The following is an 18,423-nucleotide window of genomic DNA, read 5'->3' as shown; positions in this document are numbered from 1 at the left end:
GGTGTCATATGCAAGACAGTTATACAAGTGAAAGATCCTTTTTTAAGCTTCTTCACACAGTAAAGCCGTAGGGGCAGGACTGACTGATATCTTCTAAATGACTTGGAAGCGACTCAGCTGCAGTCAGTATTGTAAAACCTGTATACTAGCAGAGGGTCTCACTAAAAATGATCACACTGAGGTTACCAGGGAATACTCACTCACTTTCCATTTAAATAAGCCATCTCACAGTACAGGAGATCTCCCTGAAGGAGAATTATTTGCAGGCAAATAATATCTTGCAGTCCTCTGTCTCACTTTGCAACCCAGGAATTTGCTATCTTGGGGATAATACAGATCTACTACTGCAGCTTCTTAGAAACAAACAACAACCTACTGGGTTAAAATGATTTCAGTGTGAATGGTTCAGTTAGACGGACTGTAACGGAGTGTGTAACAAAAACTCCTTGACTTCAAAGGAATTGCTGCAATCTGTCACACTTAGAAGCTTCTGTGTTGCCATTTGGCTAGTGTGAATTTGGTAGCACTCAGTGTGAGCTACACAATCCGACCTGTACCAAGTGTGATATCTGACCTTGCATTTAAAATCTAAAATTAGTTCCAGAAGATCACACCACTCTCTATGTATGTTTCTCCTTAAGAAACAAAATACTCTACACTTGGCAACAGCTTGCATGTCATTGAAATGTCACAACAATGCAGATTTGTACAGAATTACTCAACTACATCCCTGCTCTTTGTACGTTTAACTGCACAGCACTGAGTGCAGATTTTTGTAGATTTTGCCCATCAACCAAACAGCTTCAGAGGATTAAGAGCAACGACGGTGCAGAACAACACTCTGAATTTATTGCCCCCACCATCCCCCTCACTCCACGATGGTGACCTCAGCTTGCCACTTCAGCACTGCAGAGAAACTGGAGGCTGCAGTGAGCTAACTTATCTAATGGCACAGGAATGCAGGCTGGCAGCTTCCATCCCTCCAAGCATTTTATTAGCTTAGGAAACCTCTCTCGCTCACCCCATTTTCCCTCTCTCCTTCACCCTCATTTCCTCTTTTCAATGGTATAACCATCCCCGCCTTACAATCTTTTTCCCTCCCACACACAAGTCACAGTTCAGACCTAATTTTTCTCTTGCTGCCTCTGGCATAAAGCAGCGTGTATATAAGGTATTTATATATGTTTACAGGAACCTGCTGACACTTGGCCACAAGTCTCTTCCTTCACTCTATGGCCTAAAAACACGAGTGCTCGGTCATGGCTAGATTCAACTGCAAATGTCGTTTGTGTGTGTGCAGGGTAGTGGAGAGGTCCTCGAGTTCAGATTTTCTGTCACATTAAAAGAACCCAGACCTTTTCTAAAACGCCTTCAACAGACCGCCCCCCTAAGCTCTCCAAACACTCCAACACAAAATGGCTCTGGCAGCTGGTGGTGGCAGGATGTAAATCAAGGCCGGGCAAATGAATGACTAGGCTTTCATGGTGTGCTTTCTCTAGCGAGGACTTTAGAAATTATACCGTGAGTTGTTAAAAGCCTTTAATGATTTTAATTTAAATTAGCATTTGGTCTTTATGTTAGACTGTCTCTTCACTTAAGTAGCTGTGACAATGGATGAACATGAATGGGATTTTAGTATTACTGCTGCCAGGACTAATAAACATTTTTAAGATTTGTTCCAGTGGGAAATTTGCTTATTTTCTTTTTAGCCCAGAGTTTGATGAGAATATTGATACCACTCTTTTTTTTTTTACCTTTACCTTCACCTCCCCAAACTCAGCCCAGTTTCCAGTCTTTATGCTGAGCTCAGATAAGAAGCTGCTGGGAGTAGCTGTGTATTTAATGTAAAGACACAAGGGAGGTTTTGTCCCAACTCTACAAGAAAGCAATTTATATATTTACCAAAATGTCAGACAGTTCCTTAAGGGAACCTTTTTTCATATCAAGGAGTACATGTAAGTTTATGTATTTCACAAAGACTGTGTAGAAGTGTACTTTATAAAACAAGTACACATTAAAAATGCTTATAATAAATTGATTCTAATAAACACTGTGTTTCATAGTTTTTGACAATACAATAATCCACAATGAAAAAGTGTAACATTTTTTAAAAACTAGACTAGAAACACATCTATGTCTCAATCAGAGTTTACACTGATAGAGCCCAGGATTGTCTTTAATACTGTATATTAAACTTCGCACATCAAAAGTTTTAGATTTCCTGTTATTCTACCCACAGATTTACTCAAGTAAAGTATCTCAAAAACCACCTTCAAACCACTGCAAAGATTTTTCATCATGACTCAGGTCTGAGCTCTGGCTCAGATTTAAGGACTTTCACGGTTTTGTTCAGAAGAATTTTCTTGCTGTATCTGGTGGTGTGATGAGAATCGCTGTGCTGGTGGAAGATAACATCTTCATGAGTGCTTTTGTTTTTGGTTTTGGCCTTTAAGGAATTTCCCCTGCATTTCCCTCAACTACAACTCTCAGATGTCTGCCAGTGAAAAGCAGCCCACGGTGTACAAACACTTTGAATCATAAATGCTGATCACAGGAGATAAGAAGAGGAGATCAACTGGGTATAAATCTTATTGAAAATGTACACTCTAGACACACCGTTGATTGATTGGCCAAGAATATTTCATGTGATGTAATATTTCATCATTCAGCACTCTATAAAATGTAATTACTTTATTGGATAAAACACTGGAAATAGCGCTTTTCATGGTCCAACCCATGACGCCAGTCAGACCAGGTCCAAATTCCACTCAGTCTGATCAGGTCAGGTCTCAATTTACTGTCTCGAGTTTGTATCAACATGTTCAGTATCCAAGTGGATTCATCTGGACCAGTTTTCTTGTTGGTGCAGGAGGTGAAAACTATTTATATAACTTTATCTTTTAAGCATATAAACAAATTATTGATGTTTCTATAACTTTACATCTGTTCTTGGGATATTATGATTATTATATTGCTGCTCCTTTCCACCGTGGCTGCTTGTTAACTGATCAAATTAACTGATAGGATGTCACGCTGTACTCTCTGGTCTAACAATCCCTGGGTCTATTCAGGTTGGGTCTGGCTGTGCTTGGGTCCCATCTGAATCAGGTCTCTTTTTTCTGAAAATTCATTTATGCGAAACAGGTCAGGTAGATTTCCTACGAGTCTGTTTAAGACCTATTTCCAAATTGAATTGTACTAAAATATACTGCTAATGGACTGCAAATATGCTTCAGAAGACTCTGTAATACGTTACATTATAGGCCAATAGCTCCATTTTCACTTCATCAATTTCTTTGCCTCAGCCTTCTTTGACATGTCTTTTTGAGGTCTCCATGCTGGCTGTCATGTTTTTTTGGCTTCCTTCTTGCCACCCTCCCATGTTGAAGCAGAGGAGCTCAGTAATCCTGTCAGAGTGGTCCTTGGCTTCTGGGTCACCTCAGATCTCTGCCTCTGTAATACTTTCTTTGAGTGTTAATAGAGTACTTCATTTGACGTTATATAGGACGTCTCAAGGACATTCAAAGAAATTTGGATGCATCTTAACTCAAATGGGAATACTGCTATAAAAAAAAATAAAAACAAGAAATAGTTCCTGGCTCAAAATATTGCTGCACTTCATGATTAATTAATTGAATGCAAATTTTGAGCTGTTTAAGCCCATCAGTGTGTATATGCTGTATGGCTTACAGGAACAGAAAATAACATGTCAAGTTATTATATCATACTCCTCATCTTGAGTGTAAGTGAAAAGGATTTTCATTGCTGACACTTCAAAAGTTGCATTAGATATCTGATATTAAATGTCCAGGCCTCAGTTTTACTCTTAAAGGTCAGAGGTGAATGAGCCTGGATTGAAAATCATTTTACACCATTATTGCAGTACTGTTGCTTCTACTTACCCAGCATCAGTTTGAGCAACAGTAAAGTCGTCACGTTTTCTGATCAAAAATGTACCTTGTGTAAACTACAGTTTCTCTTCACTAAGCAGCCATTATTGTGTTTATACTGACTTATCAAACAATGAAATATGTTTATTACACAACCATTAGACTGTTTGGACAGAAAGGAGTGGGTTGGCAGTTAAAAACAATGTGATGCTTTGGCTACGTTCACATTACATGCTGAAGTGGCCCACATCCATTTTTTTTGGGCCTCCAAGTGATTCAGATCTGATTTTTTTTCACACAAGTGTGAACAAACCAAATCAGATTTTTTCAAATCACATCAAGGCCGTTTGCATATGTGGTCCTAGATTTGATTTGTGTCTGATCTCTGTGGCTGCTGTTTCAACAGTCAGATTGGAATTCATGTGGCATACGACATAAATTGCAACACCAAAGCATCTTTACAGTGGGAATCTAAATTCATAAGACTTCTTGGCAAATCATAAAAACATGCTAAAGGATACACAAAAAGATCATGATTAGGTCTGAGTGCTAAAAGCCTTTTGAATTGCTCTGTACACTTTCATCCTAGAAATTATTTTCAAGCTGCCAGGACAAAGATGTCAACGTTATGTCTAAAAATGGAAAGCCCCTGACAAAACAACTCAAACAAATTTCCCTGTGGCAGAAAGCAAATTACACAAGAAACTGAGATGACTTTCCATTCATGATCATTTGTTAGTTACCTATTTTGTTTCTGTTTTGTTCATGAGCCATAAATGTTCTCGTTACCCTCTGGACACACTGTTTCAGCACAAGTTCAGAGATCAAAAAAATCAAAGATCCTCTTTGGACGTGCAGTTTTTAAATCCATTTTGCTGTGAGGTGGAGAAAGGGGGTCAGAATGATTTGGAGCAAACCCAGTTCCCTGCACCATACACTCCTGACCATCCTCCCCCCTTTGTGACAGCCTTATTAGGGTCACTCAGGACAGCTGAGTGAAGCCCACATTAATGAGAGGAATTGGCCTGTAATTTTACCTCTCATTTCCTTTCAGTGCTGTTGAACAACAAATGGCAGCCCTCCTTAGGCGCCTAACTCCACTGCCTACTTGTGTAGGATTACTTGAACAAGAGGCTAATGTAATGGGGGAAAATTAAGTCAGGGATAGGTTGTCTGCTGCATGGGTGACTGCCTCCTTCAGACTGAAACCACACCCCTCCTCCCTCCTTAACACATTTCATTAGGTTGCAGTAGGACCAAAATATCAGGTCCTCTGCTGCTGGTGAGGGCCATGGGTTCACCGGCTGACCTCTGCTCTGCTCCAACTCAACAGCACTTCAGTGGGGTTAATGACATTTTCACTGACTGACCTTGTCAAAATGCCTTTGTTATCTTTGAAAACCGCAGATCACTTCTGCATAATGATTGTTTGTGACATTATATGACTGTTCTCACAAATACCAAATTAAGGTTTCTATTTGTTTTTAAATAACCTAGATATTTCTGAATAAAACAAGGCAAGGCATGAAAAGAAGTATGTGAACAATTAGCAGCACTTCCAATTATCATCTTTTGTACACAGTCACATTCTAATATAATTACCAACAGATTTTACAACCTTCTTTGTACCCTGCTGGAAAACAGCTCTTCACTTATCCCAATTTTCTCAGCACTAAAAAGCACCACTCATCAAGGTTGCATGTAGACAAGAAAGTGAGAACAATGAGAAAAATAGTGTCAGTATTCATTATGGAGAGAAGATAAAAGATAGCCGGGTGCTGCCATGAGCAATAACTGTAACATTGATAAATGAAGCGTCTGAGCATTCAAGTGTCTGAGCATGTTTCCAACAGTCCATTTTAAGAGTGTTTCTGCACTCACGGTGCATAAAATGAAGCCAAGCTTGTCCCGTTAAGGTCAGTCAGGACGCTGACATATCTTAAATCCTGGGCAGTAAGGAGTTGTATTAGCCACTAATAGCACTGGAGTGGTTATATAGTGGGATGGATTATTTGTAGTATTTTAAGTGCTATGTTGATTTGCAAATAAGTGAACTTGTAATGTAGAGCTGAAGTGATAAGTTTACTAGCTGAATAGTTGATCAACATAAGATTAAACAGCAACTATTCTGACAGAAGGGCAAACTACACCCTCAAACTCTGCTAAAACCCTCCTCCCAGAAAATGTAAAAGAAGCAACGAGTGAGATGAAAATAGCCGTCACTGATGTGGCCTCATGGCCACGTAGTGTGTGACGTGGAGGGTCAGAGGACACAGACACTGACCACCACTCAGCATGGACGGTGATGTAGTCGTGGTAGTCAGAGCTGGACAGCAATGAGAAGCTGGACACTCTGTCTCTGCTGGAAACACAGGGAGTCTGGTGTGGGCTCTGCTACCTGTGGCACTGTCTGTGGGGGAGTGTGAGTACATACCCGTTACCCTGTGGTTTATCTTGGTTAACGTCAGTGTTTGTAAATCCTAAGTATCTTTTAAAGCACTGAAAATAGCACAGTCAGAGGAGGGTCTGTGTGTTGTGTTTGATGGCATAAATCATGTATCTAAATGTACGATGTTGTTTTTCCGCCAGTGTTGATCAAGCTTGCTAATGCTATGGATCCCAGCAGCCCTGTGTGAGAGGCACAAACTCGTGTTGTTTCAGTGTTTCAGTGCCTTATATCCATACTGACATACAACATAGACCAAGACATGGATTGTAGATGTATTATAAATGCTTATATATATATATATATATATATATATATATATATATATATATATATATATATATATATATAAAACGTGACCTCTCAACAACTTTAAAGCTGTCTCTATAATTTTAGTCTACGGAGAAAATAGCTGTCAGAGGCTAACATGCTGCCAATAGAACAAGTAACTGTTTTAATTACTGTTGGGCCAACTGCTCTGTATTTTACAGTTTTTACCTTTACTCTTCCTGTTGTGAACTCCGTGTATACACTCATTACAGTAATTATCGTATGGTGCTCCTGGTCGTGACTTTACTGATGATACTTCAATTAATTTACATATTTTATACTTGCTTCACAGATAGTCAACACTTTTGTTATTCTATTTTCATGGTTTCTGCAGAGTTCAATTAAAAGATATCACTGAAAACTAGCAGGGACACTAAAGATTAAATGAATTTATTGATATTTACATCCCAGATTTTCAGTATTTCCCACTTATAATGAGTGGTTTAGCACTGGTTTATAGTTTCTCACCTTTTTATGCTCTCTAATTCTTATCATGAATTTGTTGTTTTCACAGTTTCACAATTGCCTCCAGTAAAGACTTCAAAGGCCAAATGTTGTCTTTAGCTATTAGTGGAAGTGTGTTTAGCTTGCTGCTTAACTGTGAAGGCAGAAATGGTAAATTACGATTGCTGTTTTTTTTTTTTACAATTTTCCCACATTTTAATAGATGTATAGAAAGATAATTGGCAGATAAATCGGTAATAAAAATACTCAATTAGTTGGAGCCCTGTAACCAGCAAATGAGACACGGGTATGGTTGATGATTTTATTTTGAATTTTAGAGCATTTGAGCGAACCCTATCTGAAAAGTTCAGGCTGCATCCCAGTTCAGAAGAGGTAAAAGTGCGAAGTCACTCTCCCTGACAAGAATAACAGCCTGTGAGAAGGTCAATTCTCTCATACCACTGAGAGGCAAAGGAAGGGAGCATTAGTATGCTCTCCACATCGACGCAGCATTATCAGCCGCATGCAGCAGTTTCTCCTTCCACAAAATCACTACATGTTTACTCTTACAGTGGGAGTAGATCACAAAGCAGCAGCCATGCATGTAACCGCCTCAAAATAAATATTTGACATCTCTACCAACTCTACATGCATTTATAGCTGTAAATAATTTGTAGTGAGGCAAGCAGCAGTTTCCTTAAATGTCATCTGCGCAAATCTGCAATCTCTTAAAGAAGATGGTGCTGAGATTATGAGACAAGTCTGCTAAAGGCACATTACCCAAGCTCCCGTTGACGTGTATAGAAAACATGATATCTTATGACAACTGCCGACAAAGCTTACAGCTCCTCAAGGCATATGATTTACGTTTCAAGACCATTTAAGTGCTTGAAAGAAATGCAGCTTTTGCTCAGGTGCCATCTTGGACTAAATTTATGACTAACAGGACAAGCCTCCTGGTGAGTCTCCTATATCTTAAGTTCCTTCCAGAGTATTATTTCGACCACATATTTAGGAAGAATTTTTTACAACATGCGGCTGTTCATTTTTTTCCCCTGGAAATTGGCCACTTCCATTCTTGCACCGTGAACACTGATGAGGGTAAAGATTGGCTTGGCAGTGTGGAAAGTAAACGTGGCTAAGAAACTGGCAAATTAAAATCTACAGAGTGGGAGCTAGAGAAAGAAGGTGGCATATCACTTTTTGTTCTTTCCTTTTCGATATGTCCTCTATTGTTAACAGAAGTTGGACCTTTGTGATTGATTTTTCACTCCATCTTCTTCTTGCTCATTGGCCTGGCACAGAGCTACAGGCCTCCTGACAATGCTCACTCTTATTTCAAGGACAGTTTCTATAGCAAGTTCACAGAGAGCAGCCACCGCTCGGCTTTATAAAAACATTTCAATGAGGCCACTGACAGGTGGTCTCCAAAAGAGCAAGGAAGCAAAGCTGGCAAGTGAGGTACAAGTGCTCCTTTCATACAGTATTCCTCTTCTCAACTCCAACTGACAGGCTTGGAGAAATAAAGAAAGAAAAACCCACATCTCTCAAACGTTTATACAGGAATATCCGTTTCACACTGACCTCTCTTCTATTCAGATGCCTCGCAGCTTTTAACTCCTGCGATAAAGCCAGTTCTCGTAATGCTACAATGATGTAATGTGTGTTGCATAAATAATCCATGAGACAAACATTTATCACAAACAGCCTGTATTATTTGTCTATTAGGGAGCTTAAGAAGCTGTGGGACCTGCTTGGGAACTAGCCTTCTGTGTACAGGAGGGTCGGTGTGTAAGTGTGAGGCTTCGGGGGGTGGGGGTGAGGAGGGGCTGCACTGGCATGGAGCTGCAGTGTTTGGCCAAAGGGGCCCCCTCTGTGTTCTCTCTACCCTGGAGCAGGAGCCAAGGCGTTCTGGGCTGTGTTTCAAGAGCAACAAACTTCTCCAGCATTTTAGAGATGACATTTGGAGGTATCAGCATGCTAAGCCTGGGAGGGGTTGGCCCATCGCTCTGCCGACACGACCCTGGGAGCTGCCACTGCCTTGTCTGTGCTGAGGGGATTTGTGTCAGTGCGGGGCCTTAAAATACCACGGCTCTGCCCCCTCCTCCTTCCTTCTGTCTACACTCCACTCGCCCCCAAACTGACTGCACGACACAGACTCACTTTCCCTCACCTCATATTATCCACTTTGTCTCCTGCACGGGAATAAATGCATCAAATTGTATTTTGTTTTTAGGTTTAATGGGTTATTTTGTTCATTCAGCCTTCCACTTATACATTCAGGCTGCTGATTAAATCTTGCCATTACGAAGATTCGGCTGTAAGGGCTGCTACATCTGTGCTCAGATTACATGGGATGAAAAATTTATGCGACCTCATCAGCCAAGACTCTTGTCAGCTCTGACCGAAGGTGCAGCGTCTGTGATCGTATTTTGTTAGTTGTCGCTTGCTTCCTCCTCATCTGTTTCTTTCTCTGGCACTTGGTGAGTTGGGTGAGGCGCAGACAATTACTGGGAGCCTGTTGTTCATTTACTCCCACAAGGCCGAAAGGCGGAGGTGATGAAGCAGCTGTTGGTTGGCATGCTAAATGAAACGTGCACACACGCAGTGCATGCCTAAACAGCCCTATATGAGACTTGTCATGCAGAGAAGTGGGGGACTGCTCAACTTCACTGCTAATCAGGATGCCTCTGCTATGTCTTTGGGGCCTCTGTTTGTTGCTCTTCCCTGGTACTCTGCCTGGATTTGCTTGATTTCCTCATTTGGTTTTCATTTGTTCAGTTGCCCCACAATGAGAGAAGTCTGCTATCATAGGTCTCTCAGGGAAAAACAGTGGGAAGGCAGCATAGTTTGATGTGAACAGCATCTGGGTCTCTTTCATTTTAAGACTAGCCAGTGGGTTGTTAGGGGCTTGTACCATTAAAATGATGTAGAGGGAATACGCATCTTTGTGTTGTTTAATGTAGTGTGCAAAATCCAATACAATAGAGGCTACTGAGAAATGTCTCCTTAGAAACTCAGCCCAGATTCAGTCTTCCATCTCCAGCTACACTGACGGCTGTTTATATGACACCTAAAACTGACAATTGCACATCTAGCAAGGATTTAAAAACAGCACACATTTCAGGCGCAGCGCTCTCTTTACACACAAAACTTCAGCTGATTTTGTCAGCAATTAACAAGCTGTGATGTTTTTGAACAGCATCAACAGCATGAGTCGTAAAAAATAGAAAGCCAAAAAAGAAAGCCATATAAGAATGAATGTGTATCTCAACACAGAGGGGCCACTTCATGGTGGCTGTTCTTAAATGTATCTTCACTATCGTCTGATTTTCTACCCTGACTGCGACTACCTGATACAGGTTTCAGCTGAGATAAAAAAAAAAACAGGCTTCAAAGAGAGCAAAGGGGGTTGGATTTTGGAAGCCCTGCTGGTCTCTACACCTCTGATGGTCATAACAACCTGTGCGCTACACCTGCAGAGTGCCCCCCCTCTCCCCATAACACACACACACACACACACACACACACACACACAACCCACCCTCCATCTCCACCATACCACTTTTAAAACCACTCAAAAGCTCCCACCAGCCTCCTCCCCACTGAGCCAGATAGAGTAGAATCAGGAGAAAACACAGCTCCATCAGGCCAAACCACTACCTCTTTCAGCCAAAATAGCAGCTTTGAGAGAGCGAGTGCAGGCAAAGGACAGACTTGGACGGTGAAAGGGAAGGGGGCAGGGCGAGGGGGAGGGTCAATCACTCTGTGGGAGGCAGAGAATGAGGGAGCACAAACATAGTACTGGTGTTGGCTCTGAGCCATGTTTGTGTCACTAACAGAAGTAGCCTTGTCTACCCCCCCTCTCCTGCCCCAACCCCATGCCTTGCACTCACTCTCTCCCAGTTTGCTTGGAAACAGAGTCAAGGGGTGACTGGCTGGATGCTTGGTAACAGAAAAGAGCTGCAACACAGAGGAGAACAGGGGTGAATCAGACACAGCCCAGGGCTGAGCAAAAATCAAAAAAAGGTTGGGGTGGGGGGGTGGGCGCCACTCAATAGCGGGGACTGTGCTTTGGGAATGTTGATGAGGCAGGGACCTTTTCTCTTCAGTTCCTCCAAGTGAACCAACAAGCAGCACTGTGGATGTGTGGGCGATTTGTACTCAGCATGCCCGCAGAGCGACTGAGCGTGAGCTGCTTTGAAGATTAGGTGTTTGCATTATTTCACATGCACGATAGAAAAAGAGGGCAGTTTTTCAGACCCAGCAGAACCTGATAGTGTTGGTGATACATCTTAAAATTAAGTAAGCTGAATGCGGTTTCGATCAAAGGCAGGAAAACTGAGAGGGTCTAAGATTTTACTCGGACTGCTCTGCAGAAGAGGAGCCAACTCTATTCCCAACTGGCAGGCTTGCAAAAAAAAAAAAAAAGTGCTTTGTGTTATGAGGCATGTTGTTGTTGAGAGCAGATATCTCTGTGCAACAAACTCCCGTCTGTGTGCTCCCGAGCACAAAACAAATCAAGGCCACCTAAGAACTGCCTGCCAACTACTATTCTTGTTGGCAATATTATACAGCATGTGCGCTGTTAAAGCTCACATTAGTACCATCACCAGCTCCTGAGGCAGTAAGGGCATATCCAATTACATTTAACAGGCAAAATATGTATGGAGCAAGATGATGGTTTTTCTTTCTTTTCTTTTTTTTATTTTTTTATTTACTAAAGCCTCAAAAAACCAATACCTCTTTGATGTCTTAATGCAACCACACTGGCTATGTAAATAAAAGCAAAAAAAAACAACAAACTATCCCATATGTTTGTAGCTTATTTTTCTTTTCCAACAAACTCCAGGACTCTTATGTTACACAGGGAAGACATTCGCTAGAAAGCACGTTAAACCACTTCACTTACCGTCCTCAGTTTCCTGCCACACAATGCCTTCGAGATTGACACTGGTACCAGGCTCGCAGGGCCCCAAGCACTCAGGTTCGGTAGCCAGGGCCACATCGGATGTGTTCACTGCTACTGAGCGTGTACGCACCATTATCTGCTCACACGGCGAGGCAATCTCACTGTTGCCTACTGTGGCCAGGAGGTGGAGGGGGGGAGGGGCTGGCGTAGAGACAGGAGATTCCATCTGTGAAGAAAGAAGTGGGGGTTGAGAGAGAAGGAGAAACACATGAGACACTTCAGAACCACTGTATAAACATGTACAGCGCAGATGTTGAGATACAGCCAACGGATGCCACAATGAGAGGAAGTGAGAAAAAAAGTGCTGAGCGCCTGAAAGACATCCTGGTATTTCAGTGGTCCTTCAAAGAAATTTTAATCAGAGAACGGTCTATGCAGCAGTCAGTGTTGTAATGTGCTACTATGTCTTTCCTCAACCTTAGAGGCGATTAGCAGGCAGGGAGGGACATGGGAACTGCTTTGACTGCCTCTGTGGAAGGACAGCATTAGTTATGCAGGGTTGGTCAAACAATCCCTCCCCCAGCTTTCTTCCCTCACACACAGCCGAGCGAGATCCATGACACAAATAATCTCACAGACTGATCACTCATTAATTCCCTCAATTAAAGAGCTAGTTGTGGCAGGGAGCGGGCTGCTGAGGGTCAGTAATTGATTCCACCTGTTCTGACACACTGTGACAGCAATGAAGAGACAGTGGGCCTGTGTGGAAAACGAAAATGCAAAGGACAGGAAGGGGGGGAGATGATGAGAGCAACTGAGGGGAAGAGTGAGAGAGAGCAGGAGGTAGAAAAGTGTGTAGGCGGAAAAGAGACAGAGGGAGGAAGACTGATGGTGGTTTAAGGACCACAGTGATACCAGGCTTAGTTCTCTTTATTCAAGGCAGTCAACATTAAAGCGCTCCAAGTCATTAGCGCTGAACTGCCGGAAGAATGCCACGCTGCAGCCAACACCACACATTTATTAATTGGGCATAAACCATTCAGTGCTCGGGAATATGCTGCCAATGCTGCATCCAATTAGACTTGGAAGACAAAATAACAATTGACACATTGGATTAGAAGACTGTACACGCTTTAAATAATTGTTATAATCTACTTACTGTTTCAAAGTACGACCTGGAGAAGTAAAACTGCTCATCTCTGCTTGGAGTTATCTCAACTATTGGCACATCTGAGGAGGATGAATCCTGACTTTGCTGATCCCACCAGTAGTTCATTTATTTTTTCAATTTATCCTGAGACATATCTCATCAGAATTCATTCATGGTTTCCAGATGATAAATCCAACTTTCAATTTGTCCAGTACTAATTTTTTTTTTTTTTTTTAAATATCTGCAAAATTAATTACATTCCCAGCCATACTTAGTGTACAGCTGTATTTAGTGCTAATTAGCATTTCAATTAATTAAATTATTTGACATTAATAAAAAATGCTGTGATTGATCATCATTTTGGAAAAGTCAAATGTATAAAAACAAATCATATCAAAGTATTACCACCATGAATTAATTTGCATGACACATTTCAGATCAATCACTGAATGAGAAATCTGAATCAGTGCTTTGAAAACCAAACATTAGTCCATAATGACATTTAATATTGGCTCAAGACTTGTCATCAGCTTCGTATTTCATGGATTACTGAAATGAGCTTGAAAAGCATATTTCTGCCAGTGCTCAGAGGACGAGCAAATGAATGTGTGCAGAGAGCAGCGCAGAGTCAGGCCTAACGACATCGTAATCACTGTCTGTCAGTTTCTGATGCATGATGTGGCCAAGCTGCAGGCCGGCTGAGTGAATGAGACAGGACAGGTAATCACCCGAGCTGTCACCACACACTGTTCCTGGGCCTTATGGAGACACAGTGGGCTGCAGACAAGAACACACAACCAGCCCTCCTTCAGAGTGACAGCAAACGGTGAAAGGTGCAAACACGTTCATGCTGAGCCTCCTCTAAATTGACTCGAGTCATCAAACTGTTTGCGTCGACATTTTGGGAACTGATATTTTGAGTAATTTTGTGATCAAGGTAAGATGACAGTAATGGCCTGGAAATAACCTACTTTAAACACTGAAATCATTAAATCAAACTCAGAAACCCAGTTGTTTTCAGCACTCATGTGCAGCAGTGTTAAGGGTTGTTGCCTTTGTCGAGCTACTGTTGGACCGAAATAGAACCTACATGTGTTTTCCTACTTGCCTTTTGTTAAAAACTGCTACGTTGACAACCTCCATTATTTGTTTCCTTTTTTTGACCAACCACAACCAACAAAAGCTGCACAAAAATAACCCCTTGCCACCGTGAACATCAACTTCTTTCCTTTAGCTACTACGATTTTCGGTAGATTTACGATGATCTAACCTAGATTAGGGCTGCAACTGACGATTAGTCTCATTATCGACAGAATCTGCAGACCATTTACATGATTTAATTCATGTTTATAAATGCCAGAAAATACTGACAAATTCACACACAACTTCAACTAATGTCTGGTTTTGTTGAACCGATAGACCAAAACTTGAAGATATTTAGGTTACAATGACAAAACTAGGATCTGCAACCACAGAAATCTCAGCATTTTTTTTCTGGTTAAATTTGTGAAATTATTAATGAATTAACAAAATAGTTGCTGATTAATTTTCTGTCGATCAACTATTTGGTTAATCGGCTAATTGGTGCAGCTCTAACCCCGATTACCAGTCATTATCAAAACAATAAACAAAATGCATTCGTGAGAACCCAGCGATGAGCTATGAAACTTAATTTAAAATAATGGGACATTAATAACACCTGAATGAATTGAGAACAGGTGAAGTATCAACGTATAGTGAAGTTGAAGGATTCCCCTGGATTACAAACCTTAAGATCAGAAGCGTTTTTTTAATCCTAACTCTCCTGTTGTTTTAATAACACTGAATACTGCAGATTCCCAGAGCAGCTCCATCCTTTATTCCTGAGGTTCATAATTTCTATCAATCATCTTCATGAATTTCAGATCTATCTTGATTGAATATAACCTTGCCTGGATGAGCTTTGATTTTATTTTTATCACTTAATTCTTGTTACCAAGCAAGCTATAAAGACAGGGGAATTGTTTTGTTTCAATAGCCAGAAATAAAAGTAACAAGCCAGTGAAGTGGAACTCCACGATAGGAACCATTCATTATGTAATGGTATAAACTCATTAGAATAGAATCAAAATGGAAATGGTACCAGTTTACAATGCACATGAACAATGCTGCTCCATTCCCAAGTTCTATCAATGGAAGGGTGAACAAAAGGACTTTCACTCTTGGGCTGCAGAATGCAAACCCACATAGTGAAATGCCTGACGTCTTGTCCAGGGTTTCGAAAAACCACTTGCAACTGAGCTACACAACTTGCCAGATTACACAAGCCTCTACCCGACGCTCAGCCGATGCCAGATTCCAAGATTTCTTCCCTCCTTGCAAGACTTTACAGACGGATTTTGAAATCTCCCCCAAAACCACAATGCTTGAATGTCACGCAAACCTTTTCTTAACTAAAACCCCATGCAGACTCCTCGAGAAAGCCACACTGGCAAGAATAATGTTTAACTGGCTGACAAAAAATTCCTACGAATCTTGGACTGGTGTTGAGCATACCTCACAGTGCTGACAGAGGGGGAACTCTGCCTGGATTTCCAGAGATCACACAATAACTCGCCCATGGCAGACGGACACGTGCTGCACTTTTTACAGGACACATTAAGTTCAGCTTTAACTTGTTTATTAGAGTTGGGATTAAGAAACTGAGCACTGAGCTTGGACGAGGATTAAGAAAGGATTACACTGAAGTGTCATACTGAGACACCTGTCTTGGCTAAAAGCTTGTTGGTGGTGTGGGGCTAGAATACAGTTGACCAAATTAAGCTTTGAACCTTTGTTGGACACCCTACTTAAGTGAGCAAAACAAGTGCCTCAGCCTGACTCTGAGAACCACTGAAATGCGTGAACAGCTATTACTCTACTACTCTACTTAATTTTAAATTGGCTAAAACAAAGACATGACCTTTAATGTCACAAACAATGATCTGGATGATTTGTTGGTAATGCTGCCAATTTATTTCCAAATAATCTCACATGACTTGAATTATAGGCAAAACAGAGAAAGAGCAGTTGGTAGACTTCCAATTATTTCTAAATACTAACCTTGCTCGATCTTGAGGTATTTATTCAGAGGATAGCAGATGAGCTAAGCGTGCAAAATGTGTCTACACACAAACACAGTCTTCAAAGTGTATGGAAAGTCCAATAATAAATGAATGAGTAATAAATATTCACTGGGGATAAATGGGGCAATTTCTTTCATGGAAATTCATCTGGTCATCAATAATAAACTCCACATGACTGACTGAACAGTCTCAGAACTTTGTCTCCATTTTCCCTCTGATTACTACCAAACTACACGGTTCTGTCCAGGAGACTTTCACGGAATGATTAACAAATAACAGACCTGTAAAATAAAGCGTTACCGATTTGTTTTGTCATTTTATTTGGGCCGGTAGAATTTATTCACTGTATTTCCCATAACATCTGAAAACAAGCTTGTTAGTCATGCATCACAAATACTGAATGGTGAAAAATAAAATCACGTGACCTTATGATGTGTGATTCTGGTATTATTGTTTCTAAAATGGTAGAAAGCCGACATTCATTCTTCACAATGGACCTTCTCCAGACTAATATCACTTTCATACACAAACCTCATGTCCGACACGGGATTATGAAAGCATGTTCTGGTCATGGTTTAGCCGTTCACACGAGACTGCTGTTACAGGTCACAGAGTGTCATGTCTGCAACTGTAGTTCAATACACATCAGTGCTAAACCATAGAATTACATTTTTTCTGGTGCTTTTTCTGCATTAGTGCCTGTAATAAAACACCATGAGGAGTTTCTCCACATGCTTACTTGATTTTGTGCACCCACTCAAGCCTTGTTTATCTTGCTCTTTTTTTTAAGGTTGGTTTGATAATCGGTTACAACGCTGTTTAAAGAGAGAGACCCATATCTGACAGATTTCTGTGTTCACCCTTTCATAATAAAATTCAAGACCTGTATTTAACCTTCCCTGGAAGCAATGTATGGTCCTGAAGTCAGGTCAGATAACACACACTAGGTCATTCAGATTGACCACAGATGTGGGTTTATCGTCGTGATCTCTGACCATGAAATGTAAATAATTCACAACAATGACAATGTAGATAATACATAACATTAAGCTAATGCATGTAAGCTGCCCTGTAGCCAATGGAGTATGTGGTTAACTCAAACTGCTTGTTAACATACCTCTGTTGTATTAATAAATGATAATGACATAAATTCATTGGTAACACTTTACTCTTAGAACGAACATTTAATAACTGGTTTATTACACACTATAATGTAGTTGTATGTAGGACCATTTAAATGTTTATTAATATACTGTATTTGGCTAATGTAACATTTACTATACTGCCAATATCTGTTTACACAACAGCATCCAGGAGTTGACAGATACATTAGTAAACACTTAATTACATGTCATAAAGCCTTTATTACACATCTATATGCTCTTATAGCTGTTAAACAAGGGAATTAAAGTATAGTGTTGCCCATTCATCTGATTTTTTTTCATGATTGAGGAATTACTGTGCTATTGTGGTTTGGAGTTGAAAAGATAAGTCGAGTAGTCGATCAGTCCATTGACAGAAAATTCCCCAGATCCACCATTTTTGATACTCCAATAATTGCTGGGAATTAAAATTTCAAAACTTTGGTTGTTTTTCCTCTTCTCAAATGCAGGAATTTTTTGTTCTTCTGTTTTATACAACTGCAAACTGATATTTTGTGATCAGTTTTCTGACATTTTATAGACTAAGTAACTCATCAATTTGACAGATCAACTGATAATGAAAATGCTTTTGTAGTTGCAGCCCTATTGTGAATGTCAAACAAAAAGAGTCTGGAAATCAAAAACTGTGGCACAGAAAGATGCACTGAGCATTGTTTGGCAATGAAATCACTGCAACCTGAATCAAAAGCAGAGTTTTCCGGTCCTATTCTGACTATAATTGATTTAAACTGGCACCAATTGTTTAGCCATTGAATGGTATAGATACTCCAGCCTGATAAAGCAAATTCAAAGCCATTTTTAACATCAAAAGAAAGAAAACATCTGTTTTTAAAGAGAAGAAGTAACTCTTCCTGACACAGAGGTCCATTATTAAGTAAAAATGAATCCTTCCAGAAGTGCTATTAGTTGGCTGAGTTTAGTGTTTCCGCTTTAATATGAAATTCTTTTTGACTCCGGGGCCGAACCTTTGAACATCTTTGGTGA

The 18,423-nt window shown here is 40.6% G+C and overlaps 1 protein-coding gene across 2 annotated transcripts in view; it reads right to left on the bottom strand.

The window, feature by feature from the left end:
- Positions 1-18,423, bottom strand: part of znf609b (zinc finger protein 609b) — a 73,661-nt gene that overhangs the window by 12,434 nt on the left and 42,804 nt on the right. For both annotated transcript variants that reach the window (XM_071489202.1, XM_071489203.1), the window contains exon 3: positions 12,023-12,248. In XM_071489202.1, coding sequence (XP_071345303.1) covers positions 12,023-12,248 — 226 coding nt within the window. The remainder of the gene's footprint in view (positions 1-12,022; positions 12,249-18,423) is intronic.

Source organism: Trachinotus anak, unplaced genomic scaffold (assembly GCF_046630095.1).
Source record: "Trachinotus anak isolate AG129_WGS33_773 ecotype Australia unplaced genomic scaffold, CSIRO_AGI_Tana_v1 ptg000011l, whole genome shotgun sequence".
NCBI classification, from domain to species: domain Eukaryota; kingdom Metazoa; phylum Chordata; class Actinopteri; order Carangiformes; family Carangidae; genus Trachinotus; species Trachinotus anak.
Note: the sequence above shows the minus strand (reverse complement) of the source record. Positions and strands in the feature narration are given on the sequence as shown.